The sequence below is a fragment of the Pseudophryne corroboree genome, chromosome 4 (genome assembly GCF_028390025.1).
Source record: "Pseudophryne corroboree isolate aPseCor3 chromosome 4, aPseCor3.hap2, whole genome shotgun sequence".
Classification (NCBI taxonomy): domain Eukaryota; kingdom Metazoa; phylum Chordata; class Amphibia; order Anura; family Myobatrachidae; genus Pseudophryne; species Pseudophryne corroboree.
This window is the reverse complement of record NC_086447.1, coordinates 701,228,567-701,249,686: the sequence shown is the minus strand read 5'-3', so window position 1 is coordinate 701,249,686 and position 21,120 is coordinate 701,228,567. Positions and strand designations below refer to the sequence as shown.

Here is a 21,120-nt window from a genome sequence, read left to right as displayed (position 1 = left end):
GCACTCCCTTTACAAAAGTCTGCACTTCTGGGAGAGAAGCCAATTCCTTCTGAAAGAAAATGGATAGGGCCGAAATCTGAACCTTAATGGAGCCTAATTTTAGGCCCACTCCAGTCTGCAGGAAGTGGAGAAAACGGCCCAGATGGAAATCTTCCGGAGGAGCATTTTTGGTTTCACACCAAGACACATACTTCCTCCAGATACGGTGATAATGCTTCGCTATCACGTCCTTCCTAGCCTTTATCAGAGTAGGGATGACTTCATCTGGAATGCCCTTCCCAGCTAGGATCCGGCGTTCAACCGCCATGCCATCAAACGCAGCCGCGGTAAGTCTTGGAACAGACAGGGCCCCTGTTGCAACATGTCCTCTCTGAGAGGAAGAGGCCACGGATCTTCTGTGAGCATGTCCTGTAGATCCGGATACCAGGCCCATCGAGGCCAATCTTGAACAATGAGAATTGCCTGTACTCTCCTTCGTCTTATGATCCTTAATATTTTTTAAATAAGAGGAAGAGGAGGGAATACATAGTCCGACTGAAACACACACGGTGTCACCAGGGCGTCTACTGACACTGCCTGAGGGTCCCTTGACCTGGCACAATACTTGTTGTTGAGGCATGACGCCATCATGTCTATTTGAGGAAGTCCCCACTGACTTGCAATCTCTGTAAAGACATCTTGATGAAGTCCCCACTCCCCTGGATGGAGATCGTGTCTGCTGAGGAAGTCTGCTTCCCAGTTGTCCACTCCCGGAATGAATACAGCCGTCAAGGCGCTTACATGAATTTTCGCCCAGCGAAGAATCCTGGCGGCTTCCACCATCGCCACCCTGCTTCTTGTTCCGCCCTGGCGGTTTACATGAGCCACGGCTGTGACGTTGTCTGACTGAATCAGAACAGGCAGGCCCCGAAGAAGAGTCTCCGCCCGATAGAGGCCATTATAGATGGCCCTCAATTCCAGTACGTTGATGTGCAGACAAGCCTCCTGGCTTGACCATAGTCCCTGAAATTTTCTTCCTTGTGTGACTGCTCCCCATCCTCGGGGGCTCGCGTCCGTGGTCACCAGAACCCAGTCCTGAATGCCGAACCTGTGACCCTCTAGAAGGTGAGCACTCTGCAGCCACCATAAGAGAGATACCCTGGCCCTGGGGGACAGGCTGATCGTCTGATGAATATGTAGATGGGATCCGGACCATTTGTCCAGAAGGTCCCACTGAAAAGTCCTCGCATGGAACCTGCCGAAGGGAATGGCCTTGTAAGACGCCACCATTTTTCCCAGAACTCGAGTGCATTGATGGACGACACCCTTTTCGGCTTCAACAGGTTCCTGACCAAGATCTGGAGTTCCTGGGCTTTTTCCCTGGGAAGAAAAATCCTTTATTTTATTTTTTTTGTTCCGTGTCCAGAATCATGCCTCGAAATGCAATCGGGTCGTAGGAACCAACTGTGACTTTGGCAGATTGAGAATCCAGCCATGCTGCTGCAACACCCTCAGGGAGAGTACTACGCTTTTCAGCAACTGTTCTTTCGATCTCACCTTTATCAGGAGATCGTCCAAGTACGGGATAATTGTGACTCCCAGCTTGCGCAAGAGCACCATCATTTCCGCCATTACCTTGGTGAAAATCCTCAGGGCCGTGGAAAGCCCAAACGGACACGTCTGAAATTGGTAATGACAATCCTGTACAGCAAACCTCAGGAACGCCTGATGAGGAGGATATATGGAGACATGCAGGTATGCATCCTTTATGTCCAGAGACACCATAAAATCCCCCCCCTCCAGGCTGGCGATGACCGCTCTGAGCGATTCCATCTTGAATTTGAACCTTTTCAAGTATAGGTTTAGGGATTTTAAATTCAGAATGGGTCTGACCGAACCATCCGGTTTCGGGACCACAAACAGGGTTGAGTAGAACCCCGTCCCCTGTTGAAGCAGGGGAACTTTGACCACCACTTGTTGTTGACACAGTTTTTGAATTGCATCTAAAACTACTTTCCTCTCTGGGGAAGAAGCTGGTAGGGCCGTTTTGAAAAACCGTTGAGGAGGCACATCTTCGAATTCCAGCTTGTAACCCTGGGATACAATTTCTATTGGCCAGGGATCCACCTGCGATTGAATCCAGACGTGGCTGAAAAGTCGAAGACGTGCCCCCACTGGGGCGTACTCCCTCAGCGGAGCCCCAGCGTCATGCGGTGGATTTAGTAGAAGCCGGGGAGGACTTCTGTTCCTTGGAACTAGCTGTAGCTGGCACCTTTTTCCCTCTGCCCTTACCTCTGGCAAGAAAGGAAGATCCCCGACCTCTTTTGGACTTATGCGACCGAAAGGACTGCATCTGATAATATGGCGTTTTCTTTGGCTGTGAGGAAACATAAGGTAAAAAAATAAGATTTTACACTTACCGGTAAATCTATTTCTCCTAGTCCGTAGAGGATGCTGGGACTCCGTTAGGACCATGGGGAATAGACGGGCTCCGCAGGAGACATGAGCACTTTAAGAAAGACTTTAGACTCTGGGTGTGCACTGGCTCCTCCCTCTATGCCCCTCCTCCAGACCTCAGTTAGAGAAACTGTGCCCAGAGGAGATGGACAGTACGAGGAAAGGATTTTTGTTAGGGCAAGATTCATACCAGCCACACCAATCACACCGTATAACAACTTGTGATAAACTACCCAGTTAACAGTATGAACAAACAACATAGTCTCGGTCCAAACTGATGAACTATAATATAACCCTTATGTAAACAATAACTATATACAAGTCTTGCAGAAGAAGTCCGCACTTGGGACGGGCGCCCAGCATCTTCTACGGACTACGAGAAATAGATTTACCGGTAAGTGTAAAATCTTACTTTCTCTAACGTCCTAGAGGATGCTGGGACTCCGTAAGGACCATGGGGATTATACCAAAGTTCCCAAACGGGCAGGAGAGTGCGGATGACTCTGCAGCACCGATTGAGCAAACAGGAGGTCCTCCTCAGCCAGGGTATCAAACTTAAAGAACTTTGCAAAAGTGTTTGACATCGACCAAGTAGCAGCTCGGCACAGCTGTAGTGCCGAGACCCCTCGGGCAGCCGCCCAAGACGAGCCCACCTTCCTAGTGGAATGGGCCTTAACCGATTTCGGTAACGGCAATCCTGCCGTAGAATGCGCCTGCTGAATCGTGTTACAGATCCAGCGAGCAATAGTCTGCTTTGAATCAGGGCCGCCAACCTTGTTGGCTGCATACAGGACAAACAGTGCTTCTGTTTTTCTGATCCTAGCCGTTCTGGCCACGTAAATTTTCAAAGCCCTGACCACATCAAGGGACTCGGAATCCTCCAAGTCACATGTAGCCACAGGCACGACAATAGGTTGGTTCATATGATAGGATGAGACCACCTTAGGTAGGAATTGAGGACGGGTCCGCAACTCCGCTCTATCCATATGGAAAACCAGATAGTGGAGTTGAAATATCTCACATAAAAGCCCCTGTTTTAAGTGGTTCAAACCAATGTGACTTAAGGAAACTTAACACCACGTTAAGGTCCCAAGGCGCCACCGGAGGTACAAAAGGAGGCTGAATATGTAGTACTTCCTTCACAAAAGTCTGTACTTCAGGTAAAGAGGCCCATTCCTTTTGAAAGAAAATGGATAAGGCCGAAATCTGAACTTTAATGGAGCCTAATTTTAGGCCCAAATTCACTCGTTTGTAGAAAGTGAAGAAAACGGCCTAGATGGAATTCTTCCGTAGGAGCATTCCTGGCCTCACACCAAGAAACATATTTTCTCCATATTCGGTGATAATGTTTAGACGTCACGTCCTTCCTAGCCTTTATTAGCGTAGGAATGACCTCATCCGGAATACCTTTTTCCGCATGGATCCGGCGTTCAACCGCCATGCCGTCAAACGCAGCCGCGGTAAGTCTTGAAACAGACAGAGACATTGTTTTAACAGGTCCTGCCTTAAAGGAAGAGGCCACGGATCTTCTGTGAGCATTTCTTGCAGATCCGGATACCAGGTCCTTCGTGGCCATTCTGGAACAATGAGAATTGTTCTCACTCCTCTTCTTCTTATTATCCTCAACACCTTGGGTATGAGAGGAAGAGGAGGAAACACACATACCGACTGGAACACCCACGGTGTTCCAGGGGCGTCCACAGCTACCGCCTGAGGGTCTCTTGACCTGGCGCAATACCTTTGTAGCTTTTTGTTGAGACGGGATGCCATCATAGTCCCCACCTACTTGCAATGTGCGCGAAGACTTCCTGATGAAGTCCCCACTCTCCCGGATGCAGATCGTGTCTGCTTCCCAGTTGTCCACTCCCGGAATGAACACTGCTGACAGAGCGCTTACATGATTCTCCGTCCAGCGAAGAACTCTGATGGCTTCCGCCATTGCCACTCTGCTCCTTGTGCCGCCTTGGCGGTTTACATGAGCTACTGCGGTGATGTTGTCTGACTGGATCAAAACTGGTCGATTGCGAAGTAAGATCTCCGCTTGACGTTGGGCGTTGTATATGGCCCTTAGTTCCAGGATGTTGATGTGAAGACAAGTCTCTTGACTTGACCAGAGTCCTTGGAAATTTCTTCCCTGTGTGACTGCTCCCCAACCTCGGAGGCTCGCGTCCGTGGTCACCAGGATCCAGTCCTGAATGCCAAACCTGCGGCCTTCCAGGAGGTGAGCACTGTGCAGCGACCACAGGAGAGATATCCTGGCTCTGGGAGACAGGGTGATCCTTTGATGCATTTGTAAATGAGACCCGGACCATTTGCCCAGTAAGTCCCATTGAAAAGTCCTCGCATGGAACCTGCCGAAGGGGATGGCCTCGTACGATGCCTCCATCTTCCCCAGGACATGGGTGCAGTGAAGCACTGAAACCTTTTTTGGCTTTAATAGGTTCCTGACCAGAGCTATGAGCTCCTGAGCCTTTTCCATCGGAAGAAAAACCTTTTTCTGTTCTGTGTCCAGAATCAGGCCCAAAAAAGTCAGACGCATTGTAGGAACCAGCTGGGACTTCGGAATATTGAGAATCCAGCCGTGCTGTTGCAACGTCCTCACTGACAGTGACACGCTGTCCAGTAACTTCTCTCGAGATCTCGCTTTTATGAGGAGATCGTCCAAGTATGGGATAATTGTGACATCCTGCTTGCGCAGGAGCACCATCATTTCCGCCATTACCTTGGTAAAAATTCTAGGGGCCGTGGAAAGCCCAAACGGCAACGTCTGAAATTGGTAATGACAGTCCTGTACCGCAAATCTCAAGAACGCCTGGTGAGGAAGAAAAATCGGAGCATGAAGGTAAGCATCCTTTATGTCCAGGGAAACCATCCAATCCCCCCCCTCCAGGCTGGCGATGACCGCTCTGAGCGATTCCATCTTGAACTTGAACTTTTTCAAGTACAGGTTCAGGGATTTCAGATTCAAAATGGGTCTGACAGAACCGTCCGGTTTCGGAACCACAAACAGGGTTGAGTAATACCCCTTTCCTTGCTGGAGAAGAGGAACCTTGACTATCACCTGTTGCAGGTACAATTTTTGAATTGCAGTTAACACTAATTCCCTTTCTGACGAAGAAGCTGGCAGAGCAGATTTGAAAAACCGGCGAGGAGGCATCTCTTCGAATTCCAGCCTGTATCCACGAGAAACAATCTCTATTGCCCAAGGATCCACCTGTGAGTGAACCCAGACGTGGCTGAAAAATCGAAGACGTACCCCCACTTGATCTGGCCCCCCCCAGGGAAGCCCCAGCGTCATGCGGTGGATTTTGCAGACGTAGGGGGGGACTTCTGCTCCTGGGTACTAGCTGTGTGCAGCTTTTTTCCCTTGCCTTTACCTCTGGCAAGAAAGGACGATCTCTGTACCTTTTTGCTTTTATTTGAACGAAAGGACTGCATTTGGTAATGAGGTGCCTTCTTAGTATGTTGTGGGGGAACATAAGGTAAACAATTCGATTTACCAGCCGTAGCAGTAGAGACAAGGTCCGAGAGGCCTTCTCCAAACAACTCCTCCGCCTTGTAAGGCAACGACTCCATATGCCGCTTTGAGTCGGCATCCCCCGTCCACTGTCGGGTCCACAAGAGTCGCCTAGCAGAAATAGACATAGCATTTATTCTGGAGCTTAGTACACAAATGTCTTTGAGCATCCCTCATATATAACGCAGCATCCTTGATATGCTCTAGGGTCATTAGAATGGTATTCTTATCTAGGGTCTCAATCTCCGTAGACAAGGAATCTGTCCATGCTGCGACAGCACTACAAACCCAGGCCGATGCCATAGCCGGCCTAACAATAGTACCAGAATGTGTGTAAATGTACTTCATGGTAACTTCCCGCTTACGATCCGCAGGATCCTTGAGAGTAGCAGTATCCTGGGAAGGCAGTGCCACCTTCTTGGATAAGCGTGTCAACGCCTTGTCTACTTTAGGCGAAGATTCCCATCGTATCCTGTCCTTTTGTGGGAAGGGATACGCCATAAGAATCCTTTTGGGAACTTGTAGTCTCCTGTCTGGAGATTCCCAAGCCTTTTCGCACAATTCGCTTAGCTCAAATGAGGACGGAAAGGTGATCTCAGGCTTTTTCTCTTTATACATGTGTACCCTCGTGTCAGGGACAGGGGGTTCCTCAGCAAAACCTCTTTAATAGCAATGATCATCTAACGAATACCTTTAGCCACTTTTGGCTGTAATTTTGCATCCTCATAGTCGACACTGGAATCTGAATCCATGTCGGTATCTGTGTCAGTGATCTGGGATAATGTGCGTTTCTGAGACCCAGAAGGTCCCGGTGCCACTGGGACAGGCATGGTCTGACTACCTGACTGATCCCTAGCCTCAGTCTTATCTAATCTCTTATGCAATAAATTTACATTAGCATTCAAGACATTCCACATATCCATCCAGTCCGGTGTCGGCGTTGCCGACGGCGACCTGACAATCAAGCACTCCCCCTCCTCCTTAGGTGAGCCTTCATCGTCAAACATGTCGACACACGCGTACCGACACACTCCACACACACAGGGAAACTCTTTTCTGAAGACAGGTTCCCCTTTAGGCCCTTTGGAGAGACAGAGAGAAAGTATGCCAGCACACACCCCAGCGCTATATGACCCCGGAGAAAAACACAGAATGTTTACCCAGTAGCGCTGCTGTAATGTATAATCGCCAATTATGTGCCCCCCCCCCCTCTACTTTAAAACCCCCTTTCACCGTGTGTCAAGCAGGGGAGAGTCCGGGGAGCTTCCTCTCAGTGGTGCTGTGGAGAGAAAATGGCGCTGGTGAGTGCTGAGGGAGAAGCCCCGCCCCTTCGGCGGCGGGCTTCTGTCCCGCTCAAACTTAATAAAATATGGCGGAGGCTCTTTTATATACATATACAGGGCCCACATGTATATGTATATAGTCATTTGCCATAGGAGAGGTATTCTATTGCTGCCCAGGGCGCCCTCCCTGCGCCCTGCACCCTTACAGTGACCGGAGTGTGTGAGGTGTATGGGAGCAATGACGCACAGCTGCAGTGCTGTGCGTTACCTCAGTGAAGCATCCGAGGGTTTCTGCCGCCTCAGTAGTCTTCTTTCTTCGTTTCTTCCGGCTCTGTGAGAACGGCAGCGCGGCTCTGGGATAAACGCCCAGGACGAACCTGTGTTCCACTCCCTCTGGAGCTAATGGTGTCCAGTAGCCGAGAAGCAGAGCCTATCATTTAAGTAGGTCTGCTCCTCTCTCCTCAGTCCCTCGATGCAGGGAGTCTGTTGCCAGCAGAGCTCCCTGAAAATATGAAAAAAACCTAACAAAATGCTTTCTTAGCAGGAAACTCAGGAGAGCTCCCTGCAGTGCACCCATCTTCCTCTGGGCACAGTCTAAAACTGAGGTCTGGAGGAGGGGCATAAAGGGAGGAGCCAGTGCACACCCAGAGTCTAAAGTCTTTCTTAAAGTGCCCATGTCTCCTGCGGAGCCCATCTATTCCCCATGGTCCTTACGGAGTCCCAGCATCCTCTAGGACGTTAGAGAAAGTAGATTTACCTGCAATTGCTTGTCTGGAGTTTCCCAAGCCCTTTCAAACAACTCATTTAGCTCATGAGAAGGGGGGAAAGTAACCTCAGGTTTCTTTTCTTTAAACATGTGGACCCTCATGTCAGGGACAGAGGGGTCATCAGTGATATGCAACACATCTTTTATTGCAAAAATCATATAATGAATACTTTTTGCCAACTTTGGCTGCAATTTCGCATCATCGTAGTCGATACTGGAGTCAGAATCCGTTTCGGTATCAGTGTCTGCTACTTGGGATAGTGGGCGCTTCTGAGACCCAGAAGAGCCCTGTGATATAGTGAAAGGCAAGGATTGACTCCCTGCATTTTCCCTGGACTCCGCTTTGTCCAATCTCTTATGTAATAAATTCACATTTGCATTTAAAACATTCCACATATCCAACCAATCAGGTGTCGGCGTTGCCAACAGAGACACCACACTCATTTGCTCCACCTCCTCCCTAGAAGAGCCTTCCGCTTCAGACATGCCGACACGCGCGTACCGACACCCCCACACACTCAGGGAAATATCTAATCTGGAGACAGTTCACCAACAAGGCCCTTTGGAGAGACAGAGAGAGAGTATGCCAGCACACACCCAGCGCCAATGACACTGGAAAACAATTTCCCAGACCCACAGCGCTTTAATATTATTCAATATACACTCACTGCCAAATTAAGTGAGCAATAATCTTGATCAAGGAAAAGCAGTGGATGTGGTCTTCCTAGATTTTGCAAAGGCCATCGATACAGTTCCTCACAGGAGACGGATGATCAAATTAAAGGAGATTGGCCTAGGAAAAACTCTTTGCACATGGATAGGCAGCTGGTTGGATAGCAGGGTACAGCGAGTAGTGATCAACGGGAAGTCCTCAACCTGGTCCCCAGTAGTCAGCGGAATACCACAAGGGTCCGTACTCAGACCACTACTGTTCAACATATTTATCAATGACCTAGAAATAGGCCTGGAAAGCACAGTGTCAATCTTTGCAGATGACACTAAACTGTGTAAGGTAATTAATTCAGAATTGGATGTGGAGTCCTTGCAGAATGATCTATCTAAACTTGAACTCTGGGCGTCTAAATGGAAAATGAGGTTCATTCAACCTCAAATACTATGAAACTACTATACTACTATCCTCTGGAAGACGGCCATATTCTGTGCTGGCCTTGGTTAGAGGGACTAACAACAGACAGCCTGGCACAACCTCAGTCTCGGAGGAAGGCCTAGCAGAAATGCAATCAGTCTGAGTGACATATGTCTCTGGATCTCATCTTGTCTACCGCTGCTGTAGAGAATTATTTCAATGAGGTTAGATTTTGCCTTTGTGGAGTACTATAATCATATTATGCAGGAGTTAATTATTAGTCACTGCACAATCTCTGTGTACAGCAGCTGTCACTATTATCTCAATCTTTGTTTTTTTTGTTTTTTTAAATACTTCGAAATGTACCTTAAAATTACCTATTGACCAGTCCATTGCATCGACTTTATGCACAGCATGCATGGCTGAGGGAAAGGTATCCTGCGTGTCCACAGACAGTGCTGGCAATCTGTCAGAAACAGCTTGAGCTAGAGCTTTGGCCCAGTCTATTACTGTACTAAGCCAATACAGCTCGCCACCCATCCTCAAGGGGGAAACCTCAGGGAACAAAACAATTCATTAGAGGGTTTTGGTCCAGAGGTCCTTGGGCTTTGTGATGGCTCCTCCAGAAAAGTAACAGTTTTGGCAAAGATCCTGGTGAAGTCAGTCCAGTGCCTTGTTAAGGTGTCCTATTCTTTCTAAAGGTTTCTAGAGTACGCCTCAGCAGATTTGACAAACATCACAGCCCTGTGGTAGTTCAATACTGAGGAATCAGACTTTACTCTATGGAGGAGTAGGCGGAAGTGGCTTATGATTCCACATACTATGACGAGGAAGGTGTAAGAGAATTAATACTGTTTGTGCAGCAAGCACTAAACCATTCAGGATAGTGAGAAGACTACGCCTGACAAAATGCTATAAATACACAATGAACAACAACAAAAACAAAATATGGTTCTCTTTCACTTCTTCCCCTCATTTGGAGAACTTACTGTGTAAAGTGCAAGCAAAACTTAAATGCAAGATTCAGATATCATGCAGACTACACATACATTATCCTCTCCAAATGCATTTATAGAATGCCTATTCAAAACCACTCAATGCCAAATGATGCAACCCTTAAGGATGACACCAATAGAAAATGTAAGACAAGACTATATAAGTGGCTGCAGGTCCAACTCTCAGACCCCATTTCCTTCATATATGTTAACAGTGCAGTGAAAAGTGGTCTGAGCAGTTGTTAGCACTAGGATTTCAACCACAGTTGTCTCGAGCTTAAAGCTCGAGAAGCAGATATCTCAAGTACTCCTATACCCCAGATCAGAGTCCCCACAGAATGCAAGCTAAAAACACAGTGTCACAAACAAACATAATAAAACTAGTTTATACGTAATCTCAATTACAAGCTGTAGTAGCGCAATCTTACCGATCCTGGGGAAAGATCAGGAGCTGTTCAGAGTTGTAGAGTTCTTGCAAAACATTTGAGAGAAACTGGCCCCACCACCTCTCAGCACCACACAGCTGTACCAGGAGAAGACCAGTATGCAGTCGAATCTTTGGGGTTCCACTTATACACAGATGTTTGAAAAGCTCTTCGCAGGCCTGAGCGTGGAAAGTGTTCTGAAGTACTGCTGGCACAGAGTGTCCTTTGGGAAAATAGAAACATGGCACTGAGCCTGTACTTCTACAACTGAAATATTCAGTCAAAACCATGTTCTCGATTACATTTTTTGTCAAGTCCCTTTCATTTCAGAGTTAGATCTTTAATATATTTTTACACATACATACACACTATAATAGTTTATCGTGCAGATTGTGTGAGAGAACAATACTAACCATTGGAGGAGTGAAGGAGGCTAAGCAGTGTGTCCAGAAGATATCGGATAATAGTGCGGAGCTGCTCAGTTGAGGATGTATGGATCAATTCTCTAGAATCAAACTGTTCCCTCAGGGTTTTTCTGCTCATGCCGAGAGCCACCTTAAGCCTTTGAACTGCGTGATAAGCCAGGTTCAGTTGCAGTTGCAGCTGTATGCAGTCTTGGTAAGCAGAGAAAACTCTACTATCCTCCTCTACAGCCTTATCCGGCTTTCTCAGGAAATACTGTGCATTGTTGGCACTGTTCAGTGGTGGGAGATCAATGCTCTGCAGCAGAGTCTCTAGTCGATGGCAAGCGAGGTTATACCTGGACATTGAAATTAAGCTTTATAGTAAAACAAGAACCAACTAGAACACATACAAGTCATTGCACTGTAAAAGCACGGTTTGGGTAAGGGTAGATGCACTGCATTTTAAATATTGTTTGCCGTTAAACACATTACAGAACTAACCTGCACTGGATGTCTTCCTGTAGTGCCACCATCATTGTAAGATGCTGGTCAATCTCTGGCTGACTTGAAGACTCACTTTCACCTCTCAGTGGGTCATGCATTAATTTCAGTTCACTCTCCCAAGGTAAGATATAAGTATGGCCATAGTAAAAGCCTAGGGGGATCTTGGCCCTGGCATTTGTGCTTCCGTAACGTCCGATTACTGTAATCTAATAAAATATCAAGTATACTTCATAAATACATTTTCTCCCGCTTATATACAGATGTAGCCACGCTCATTGTGGCTGCGATGTGGCCGCATGGGCACTCCCGCGACTTAGTACACCAGGCTACGCCTTTTGCTGCTTAATGCAATGTCAATGGGGTGCGGGTGCAACTAAGGCAACTTTGCATGCCGGCGTGCACGTACATCACAGCAAACGAGGTGTGTCCACACCTAGTCGCAGCCACAATAAGCATGGCTGCATTTGTAAATGTACCTATATTCATATGATCATCTTAAGTCTAGAGGTAAGCTGTACATATCTACTAAGTCAAATGTACATTTCTACTAAGTCAATTATTTTAGAAATTAGGTATGTTTACTGGGAAGAAACAGACAATCTAGATGGGTGGAAATAAACAGGCACCCAGCTGCTGTAGAACTACACATCTCAGCATGCCATACCACATCCTACTTGGCCATGGGAAAACAGTGGCAGGGCATGCTGGGATGTGAAGTTCAACAGCAGCTAGAGTGCTGCTTATTGCCCACCCCAGAGAGAAAGGTGCAGCAGTTCGGGTGATGGAACACAGGGATTTTCTTCAGCAGTGAAATAATGGTGCTGCATAGGTATTTTATCTCCACATATACATAGTGAAGCTAAACAATGGGAACATAGTAATGTACAAATACAGTAATAAAACATCTTACATTTTACACTAAAGAGCATTAGAAATCTGTATCACCAGAATTAGAAATCACTGCTATAAAACCAGCACAATGTCCTAACCTAACGTAGAGCTGGGTGCCGGAGAGGTCTACATTTGTTATCCACAGAGTTTGTTTCCCCATTACCTTCATAAACCTGCAAACAGGCGGTGGTATCAAATCATGTAGAATAAGTGAATGGGTGCTGATGTCTGTTGCAACCACTAATCTTCTACCATCTACTTCTTCACCTAAGCTCCAAATGTCAATGGATAAAGAGGCCAAATCACCACAGGTAGGAATAAGAATATCTGTAAGAAGCACGGGTCTGCCAAAATCCAGAGTCACAAATCTCCTGGCACCTAGAAATAAAAATAGGTGACCAATAGAATCCCATAAAATAATGATAAAATATAGTAATTTAAACAGAATTAGGGACGTCAGGAAATGAATCGCTTCCAGACAGAATGGTTTATGCAAAGCAATACATCACACATGTTGCCCCTTACCTGAGTGCATTCTCTCAATAATAATGGACTGATGAGGAGGCGGCTGCAGGAAATGAGACGCATGAGAGATTGCCAGGGCAAGACCTGAACCCAGCTGAGTCTGAAACAAAGTGTTAATCTCATTAAGTATTATACAGATGTAAAATTGTTTGTGTGTAAGTAAACAAATATACAGTATTCAAGACTGCATTGTCCTTTGTACATCTCCATATTGTGTCTGAAAGAACAGACCTGGTCTTGGACTGCACTGGTAATTTACTAATACTGCATTTACTGTGAAAATATGACACCACAGCAAAATATCTGGATGCTCTTGTACAACTTTGCATCAAATTGCAAAGTTGGTAAATGGCCCCTGTGTTCAGTGTTTAAAGAGATTTACAGCAGAAGCTCCTAAAGGTCAGTACTCACCGGCAGATGTGGGGAGAGATGTGTGCTGAGGGAACAGCTCAGCACAGCGCGATGTGTGCTGAGCGTGCGGGGGGAGACGGGAAGGGGGGGCGCGCTCATTTCACCCAGCGGGTGAGAGCAATCTGCTAGATTGGCCTGCACCAGTGACAGCGATGCGCGGGGCTGCGCATCGCTATGAGGGGTACACACGGAGTGATCGCTGCTTAAAATCGAAGCAATCTAGTCAGATTGCTTAGATTTTACGCAGCGATCGCTCCGTGAGTACTCTTCATGCTCTCATATCTACCCAATCCAGAGGAAGTGTAGTCTTTAGTAGACTTTTTTTTTTTTTCTTTTCTTTTTTTAAGCGCATTGGGAGTATCTATTTTATCTCTGCAAAATGCAACCAATTCACCAGAATAATTGACAGGTTCTAAATAAACAAAAAGTAATAAAAAAAATGGAATGTTGTGACAAAAACAAACAAAAAAACTATGCATTTCTTTTCTAATTAAATGTAGAAAAACTAAAGTCAAATTGTTTAACTACCAAGTGATACAGAGCTAAGTAATACATGGACAGAGCAGTTTTTCTTATTTTATTACACACACAAGAAAAGAATATCTAGAACGTCTTACCCCTCTAGATTTGTTAGTATTTTTGCCATGGCCAGCAAGGATTGCAGGTGGAGAATCAATCACTGTGCCAGGAAACAGCTGTGCAAGCTCTGCATTGATGACAGCCGACACAGCCTCATTGGGTGGCGTAAGCGGTGGAGTCATGAAGAGAGGCGTTGTTTTTGGGGTTGGAGGGATAACATCAGATGGATGGATGAAAAACCCCGGCGCTGCAACAGGGTTTGAAGGCACAGAGTTGTGTACCGGGCCTACTGCGGAGGCAGCCGCAGCGGCTGCTGCTGTGGTCTGATGCAATTTGGCCTCCAGTTTTGCCTTCTGGAAAGAATAAACCATTAAATAAAAAACCCCCAAAACAACTAAAGTAAACATGATTGATAATAGTATGCAACAAATGACTGTCTTTACGCCTCTAAGCATTTTATTGGATGTTTTTACAGAATAATCCGCATTCCAACCCAAGTATCGGAGAGTTAAAATATACAGAAAAATCGAACTAGGGAAATGAAATAAAATGGTACAAGAAATGTAAATATACCGTATATACTCGAGTATAAGTCGACCCGAATATAAGCCGAGGCACCTAATTTTAGCACAAAAACCTGGGAAAATGTATTGACTCGAGTATAAGCCTAGGGTGGGAAATGCAGCTCTAGCCGTACACAGCCCTCACACTGCCAGATATGCCCTCCACAGTGCCAGATATGCCCCCCACACTGCCAGATATGCCCCCCACACTGCCAGATATGCCCCCCACACTGCCAGATATGCCCCCCACACTGCCAGATATGCCCCCCACACTGCCAGATATGCCCCCCACACTGCCAGATATGCCCTCCACAGTGCCAGATATGCCCTCCACACTGTAAGATATGCCCCCCACACTGCCAGATATGCCCCCCACACTGCCAGATATGCCCTCCACACTGCCAGATACGCCCCCCCCCCACAGTGCCAGATACGGCCCCCCACAGTGCCAGATATGCCCCCTCAGTGCCAGATATGCCCCCTCACAGTGCCAGATATGCCCCTCAGTGCCAGATATGCGCGCCCCCCCCCCCCCAAGTGCCAGTTACTTACCTTCCGCCACTCCCGCGCTGTCTTGTGAAGGAGGGCCACGGAGGGCACAGCGCGCCTCTCCTGTGTCCCTCCTCCGTCTCCGGCGGTGGGTCTGTTAAATGAAGTGTCTGTTCGTGAGCCAATCAGAGCTCACGAACGGGTACTTCCTTTAATAGACCCGCCACTGCCGCCGGAGACGCAGGAGGGACACAGGAGAGGCGCGTGGTGTGCCCTCCGTGTCCCTCCTTCACACTGCACTGACTGCCCTCCGTGTCCCCACTCCTTCCCTGCACTGACTCGAGTATAAGCCGAGGGGGCTTTTTCAGCACAAAAAAAGGTGCTGAAAAAGTCGGCTTATACTCGAGTATATACTGTAATAATATATTTACTGCCACTCCAACCCAATAACTAGAGAAGTACAGTACTGTGTTTTTAGAACGTCAGAATAATCATGGACCAAAACTGTACGAAATAAAATGGAACAAATTTTGATGCACTTTTTGAGCACAGCCCATCATAGTTTAAGATCATCATTATGGGTGTTTAACATTGCTCATGTATTTCAGGTCTAGGACCCAAGTGTTATCAGCTATTTGGGTGCTCACATTTATCAGATTAGATTAGGGTTGAGAATAAAATAGTAAACAGCTGATAAGAGTATGTTAACATGCTTTCCAGCAATAAATTCCCCAATTTAAATTCAGTAAGAATTTAATGGCACACAGAAAATTTACGTAAACAAACATTACTATCTGTTGCACTTAAATTCTAAAGCTGCTCAGAACAGAAATATTTTAGACACAAAGGTCAATCAAATGCACTAGAAAAAAAAAAATAATTAAAAAAAAAAATCACTGTTCTTAGGAACAAGCCAAAAATTGCTTTAAAAGTGAAGACTGATTAACATCCCTGTTTGGAAGGCATCCAAACATATAATGTACTAATTAATATGTGTAATTAACCATGTTGTCAGAGATAAAACGGCAAGAATTTACAAGACAACAACCACTGTTGTAGTTGCACTATTGTAGTTGCAGTTCTATTCTAGGGTGGCAAATGTATTTAAGTTAAAATGTGCAATGACCGGGTGATCACAAGTAAAAAAACAAAGTACTGTAGTGTAAACTTAGTGGACTACAGTCTGCTATTAAAACCTAAATACTAATAAAAAAAACACAAAAAATAAGAATTTACTCACCGGTAATTCTATTTCTCGTAGTCCGTAGTGGATGCTGGGAACTCCGTAAGGACCATGGGGAATAGCGGCACCGCAGGAGACTGGGCACAAAAGTAAAGCTTTAGGACTACCTGGTGTGCACTGGCTCCTCCCCCTATGACCCTCCTCCAAGCCTCAGTTAAGATACTGTGCCCGGACGAGCGTACACAATAAGGAAGGACTTATGAATCCCGGGTAAGACTCATACCAGCCACACCAATCACACCGTACAACTTGTGATCTGAACCCAGTTAACAGTATGATAACAGAGGAGCCTCTCGAAAGATGGCTCACTACAACAATAACCCGATTAGTTAACAATAACTATGTACAAGTATTGCAGATAATCCGCACTTGGGATGGGCGCCCAGCATCCACTACGGACTACGAGAAATAGAATTACCGGTGAGTAAATTCTTATTTTCTCTGACGTCCTAGTGGATGCTGGGAACTCCGTAAGGACCATGGGGATTATACCAAAGCTCCCAAACGGGCGGGAGAGTGCGGATGACTCTGCAGCACCGAAAGAGAGAACTCCAGGTCCTCCTCAGCCAGGGTATCAAATTTATAGAATTTTGCAAACGTGTTTGCCCCTGACCAAGTAGCTGCTTGGCAAAGTTGTAATGCCGAGACCCCTCGGGCAGCCGCCCAAGATGAGCCCACCTTCCTTGTGGAATGGGCTTTTACAGATTTTGGCTGCGGAAGGCCTGCCACAGAATGTGCAAGCTGAATTGTACTACAAATCCAACGAGCAATAGTCTGCTTAGAAGCAGGAGCACCCAGCTTGTTGGGTGTATACAGGATAAACAGCGAGTCAGATTTTCTGACTCCAGCCGTCCTGGAAACATATATTTTCAGGGCCCTGACTACGTCCAGCAACTTGGAGTCCTCCAAGTCCCTAGTAGCCGCAGGCTCCACAATAGGCTGGTTCAAGTGAAACGCTGAAACCACCTTAGGGAGAAATTGAGGACGAGTCCTCAATTCTGCCCTGTCCGCATGAAAAATTAGGTAAGGGCTTTTATAGGATAAAGCCGCCAATTCTGAGACACGCCTGGCTGAAGCCAGGGCCAACAGCATTATCACTTTCCATGTGAGATATTTTAAGTCCACAGTGGTAAGTGGTTCAAACCAATGTGATTTTAGGAACCCCAAAACCACATTGAGATCCCAGGGTGCCACTGGAGGCACAAAAGGAGGCTGTATATGCAGCACCCCCTTGACAAACGTCTGAACTTCAGGAACGGAAGCAAGTTCTTTCTGGAAGAAAATCGACAGGGCCGAAATTTGAACCTTAATGGACCCTAATTTTAGGCCCATAGACAGTCCTGTTTGCAGGAAATGCAGGAAACGACCCAGTTGAAATTCCTCTGTAGGGGCCTTCCTGGCCTCGCACCACGCAACATATTTACGCCAAATACGATGATAATGCTGTGCAGTTACTTCCTTCCTGGCTTTGATCAGGGTAGGGATGACTTCATCCGGAATGCCTTTTTCCTTCAGGATCCGGCGTTCAACCGCCATGCCGTCAAACGCAGCCGCGGTAAGTCTTGGAACAGACAGGGTCCCTGCTGGAGCAGGTCCCTTCTTAGAGGTAGAGGCCATGGGTCCTCTGTGAGCATCTCTTGAAGTTCCGGGTACCAAGTCTTTCTTGGCCAATCCGGAGCCACGAGTATAGTTCTTACTCCTCTCCGTCTTATAATTCTCAGTACCTTGGGTATGAGAGGCAGAGGAGGGAACACATACACTGACTGGTACACCCACGGTGTTACCAGAGCGTCCACCGCTATTGCCTGAGGGTCCCTTGACCTGGCGCAATACCTGTCTAGTTTTTTGTTGAGACGGGACGCCATCATGTCCACCTTTGGTTTTTCCCAACGGTTTACAATCATGTGGAAGACTTCTGGATGAAGTCCCCACTCTCCCGGGTGGAGGTCGTGTCTGCTGAGGAAGTCTGCTTCCCAGTTGTCCACTCCCGGAATGAACACTGCTGACAGTGCTATCACATGATTTTCCGCCCAGCGAAGAATCCTTGCAGCTTCTGCCATTGCCCTCCTGCTTCTTGTGCCGCCCTGTCTGTTTACGTGGGCGACTGCCGTGATGTTGTCTGACTGGATCAACACCGGCTGACCCTGAAGCAGAGGTCTTGCTTGGCTTAGAGCATTGTAAATGGCCCTTAGTCCCAGGATATTTATGTGAAGTGACGTTTCCAGGCTTGACCACAAGCCCTGGAAATTTCTTCCCTGTGTGACTGCTCCCCAGCCTCTCAGGCTGGCATCCGTGGTCACCAGGACCCAGTCCTGAATGCCGAATCTGCGGCCCTCTAGAAGATGAGCACTCTGCAACCACCACAGGAGAGACACTCTTGTCCTTGGGGACAGGGTTATCCGCTGATGCATATGAAGATGCGATCCGGACCATTTGTCCAGCAGATCCCACTGAAATGTTCTTGCGTGGAATCTGCCGAATGGAATCGCTTCGTAGGAAGCCACCATTTTTCCCAGGACCCTTGTGCATTGATGCACTGAGACCCGGTCTGGTTTCAGGAGGTTTCTGACTAACTCGGATAACTCCCTGGCTTTCTCCTCCGGAAGAAACACCTTTTTCTGGACTGTGTCCAGAATCATCCCTAGGAACAGCAGACGTGTCGTCGGAATCAGCTGTGATTTTGGGATATTTAGAATCCACCCGTGCTGCCGTAACACTACTTGAGATAGTGCTACTCCGACTACTAATCGTTCCTTGGATCTTGCCCTTATCAGGAGATCGTCCAAGTAAGGGATAATTAAGACGCCTTCTCTTCGAAGAAGTATCATCATTTCGGCCATTACCTTGGTAAAGACCCGGGGTGCCGTGGACAATCCAAACGGCAGCGTCTGAAACTGATAGTGACAGTTCTGTACCACAAACCTGAGGTACCCTTGGTGAGAAGGGTAAATTGGGACATGGAGGTAAGCATCCTTGATGTCCAGAGACACCATATAGTCCCCTTCTTCCAGGTTCGCGATCACTGCTCTGAGTGACTCCATCTTGAACTTGAACCTTTGTATGTAAGTGTTCAAGGATTTCAGATTTAAAATAGGTCTCACCGAGCCGTCCGGCTTCGGTACCACAAACAGCGTTGAATAATACCCCTTGCCCTGTTGCAGGAGGGGTACCTTGACTATCACCTGCTGAGAATACAGCTTGTGAATGGCCTCCAATACCGCCTCCCTGTCGGAGGGAGACGTCGGTAAAGCAGACTTTAGGAAACGGCGAGGGGGAGGTGTCTCGAATTCCAATTTGTACCCCTGAGATACCACCTGAAGGACCCAGGGGTCTACTTGCGAGTGAGCCCACTGCGCGCTGAAATTCTTGAGACGTGCCCCCACCGTGCCTAAGTCCGCTTGTAAAGCCCCAGCGTCATGCTGAGGACTTGGCAGAAGCGGGAGAGGCCTTCTGTTCCTGGGGATTGGCTGTCTGTTGCAGCCTTATTCCTCTTCCTCTGCCCCGGGGCAGAAATGAGGAGCCTTTCGCTCGCTTGCCCTTATGGGGACAAAAGGACTGCGCCTGATAATACGGCGTCTTCTTATGTTGAGAGGCGACCTGGGGTAAAAATGTGGATTTCCCAGCCATTGCCGTGGCCACCAGGTCTGACAGACCTACCCCAAATAACTCCTCCCCTTTATAAGGCAATACTTCCATATGCCGTTTGGAATCCGCATCACCTGACCACTGTCGCGTCCATAACCCTCTTCTGGCAGAAATGGACAGCGCACTTACTCTTGATGCCAGTCGGCAAATATCCCGCTGTGCATCACGCATATATAGAAATGCATCTTTTAAATGCTCTATAGTCAGTAATATACTGTCCCTGTCTAGGGTATCAATATTTTCAGTCAGGGAATCCGACCAAGCCAAACTAGCACTGCACATCCAGGCTGAGGCGATTGCTGGTCGCAGTATAACACCAGTATGTGTGTAAATACATTTTAGGATACCCTCCTGCTTTCTATCAGCAGGATCCTTAAGGGCGGCCGTCTCAGGAGAGGGTAGAGCCACCTGTTTTGATAAGCGTGTGAGTGCTTTATCCACCCTAGGGGGTGTTTCCCAACGCGCCCTAATCTCTGGCGGGAAAGGATATAATGCCAATAATTTTTTAGAAATTATCAGTTTTTTATCGGGGGAAACCCACGCTTCATCACACACCTCATTTAATTCCTCAGATTCAGGAAAAACTACAGGTAGTTTTTTCTCACCGAACATAATACCCTTTTTAGTGGTACCTGGTATTATCAGAAATATGTAAAACATTTTTCATTGCCTCAATCATGTAACGTGTGGCCCTATTGGAAGTCACGTTTGTCTTTTCCCCGTCGACACTGGAGTCAGTATCCGTGTCGACGTCTGTATCTACCATCTGAGGTAACGGGCGTTTTAGAGCCCCTGATGGCTTTTGAGACGCCTGGACAGGCACAAGCTGAGTAGCCGGCTGTCTCATGTCGTCAACTGTCTTTTGCAAAGAGCTGACACTGTCACGTAATTCCTTCCATAAGATCATCCACTCAGGTGTCGACTCCCTAGGGGGTGACATCTCTATTATAGGCAATTGCTCCGCCTCCACATCATTTTCCTCCTCATACATGTCGACACAACGTACCGACACACAGCACACACACAGGGAATGCTCTGACAGAGGACAGGACCCCACTAGCCCTTTGGGGAGACAGAGGGAGAGTATGCCAGCACACACCAGAACGCTATATATATACAGGGATAACCTTGAATAAGTGTTTTTCCCCCTTATAGCTGCTATTTGTTAATATTACGCCAATTAGTGCCCCCCTCTCTTTTTTACCCTGTTTCTGTAGTGCAGGACTGCAGGGGAGAGTCAGGGAGACGTCCTTCCAGCGGAGCTGTGAGGGAAAATGGCGCCTGTGTGCTGAGGAGATAGGCTCCGCCCCCTTCTCGGCGGCCTTTTCTCCCGCTTTTATGTGGAATTTGGCAGGGG

The 21,120-nt window shown here is 47.2% G+C and overlaps 1 protein-coding gene across 9 annotated transcripts in view; it reads right to left on the bottom strand.

Annotated features, from left to right (window-relative positions):
- The window catches only part of BIRC6 (baculoviral IAP repeat containing 6), a 771,630-nt gene that overhangs the window by 504,642 nt on the left and 245,868 nt on the right, over positions 1-21,120 (bottom strand). For 7 of the 9 annotated variants that reach the window (XM_063917949.1, XM_063917953.1, XM_063917952.1 and 4 more), the window contains exons 25-30: positions 13,862-14,176; positions 12,834-12,933; positions 12,472-12,686; positions 11,415-11,623; positions 10,923-11,269; positions 10,513-10,732 (exon numbers count right to left, since the gene is read on the bottom strand). In XM_063917949.1, the coding sequence (XP_063774019.1) occupies positions 10,513-10,732; positions 10,923-11,269; positions 11,415-11,623; positions 12,472-12,686; positions 12,834-12,933; positions 13,862-14,176 (1,406 nt within the window). The remainder of the gene's footprint in view (positions 1-10,512; positions 10,733-10,922; positions 11,270-11,414; positions 11,624-12,471; positions 12,687-12,833; positions 12,934-13,861; positions 14,177-21,120) is intronic. The other 2 variants (XM_063917950.1, XM_063917955.1) reach the window with 1 other exon arrangement.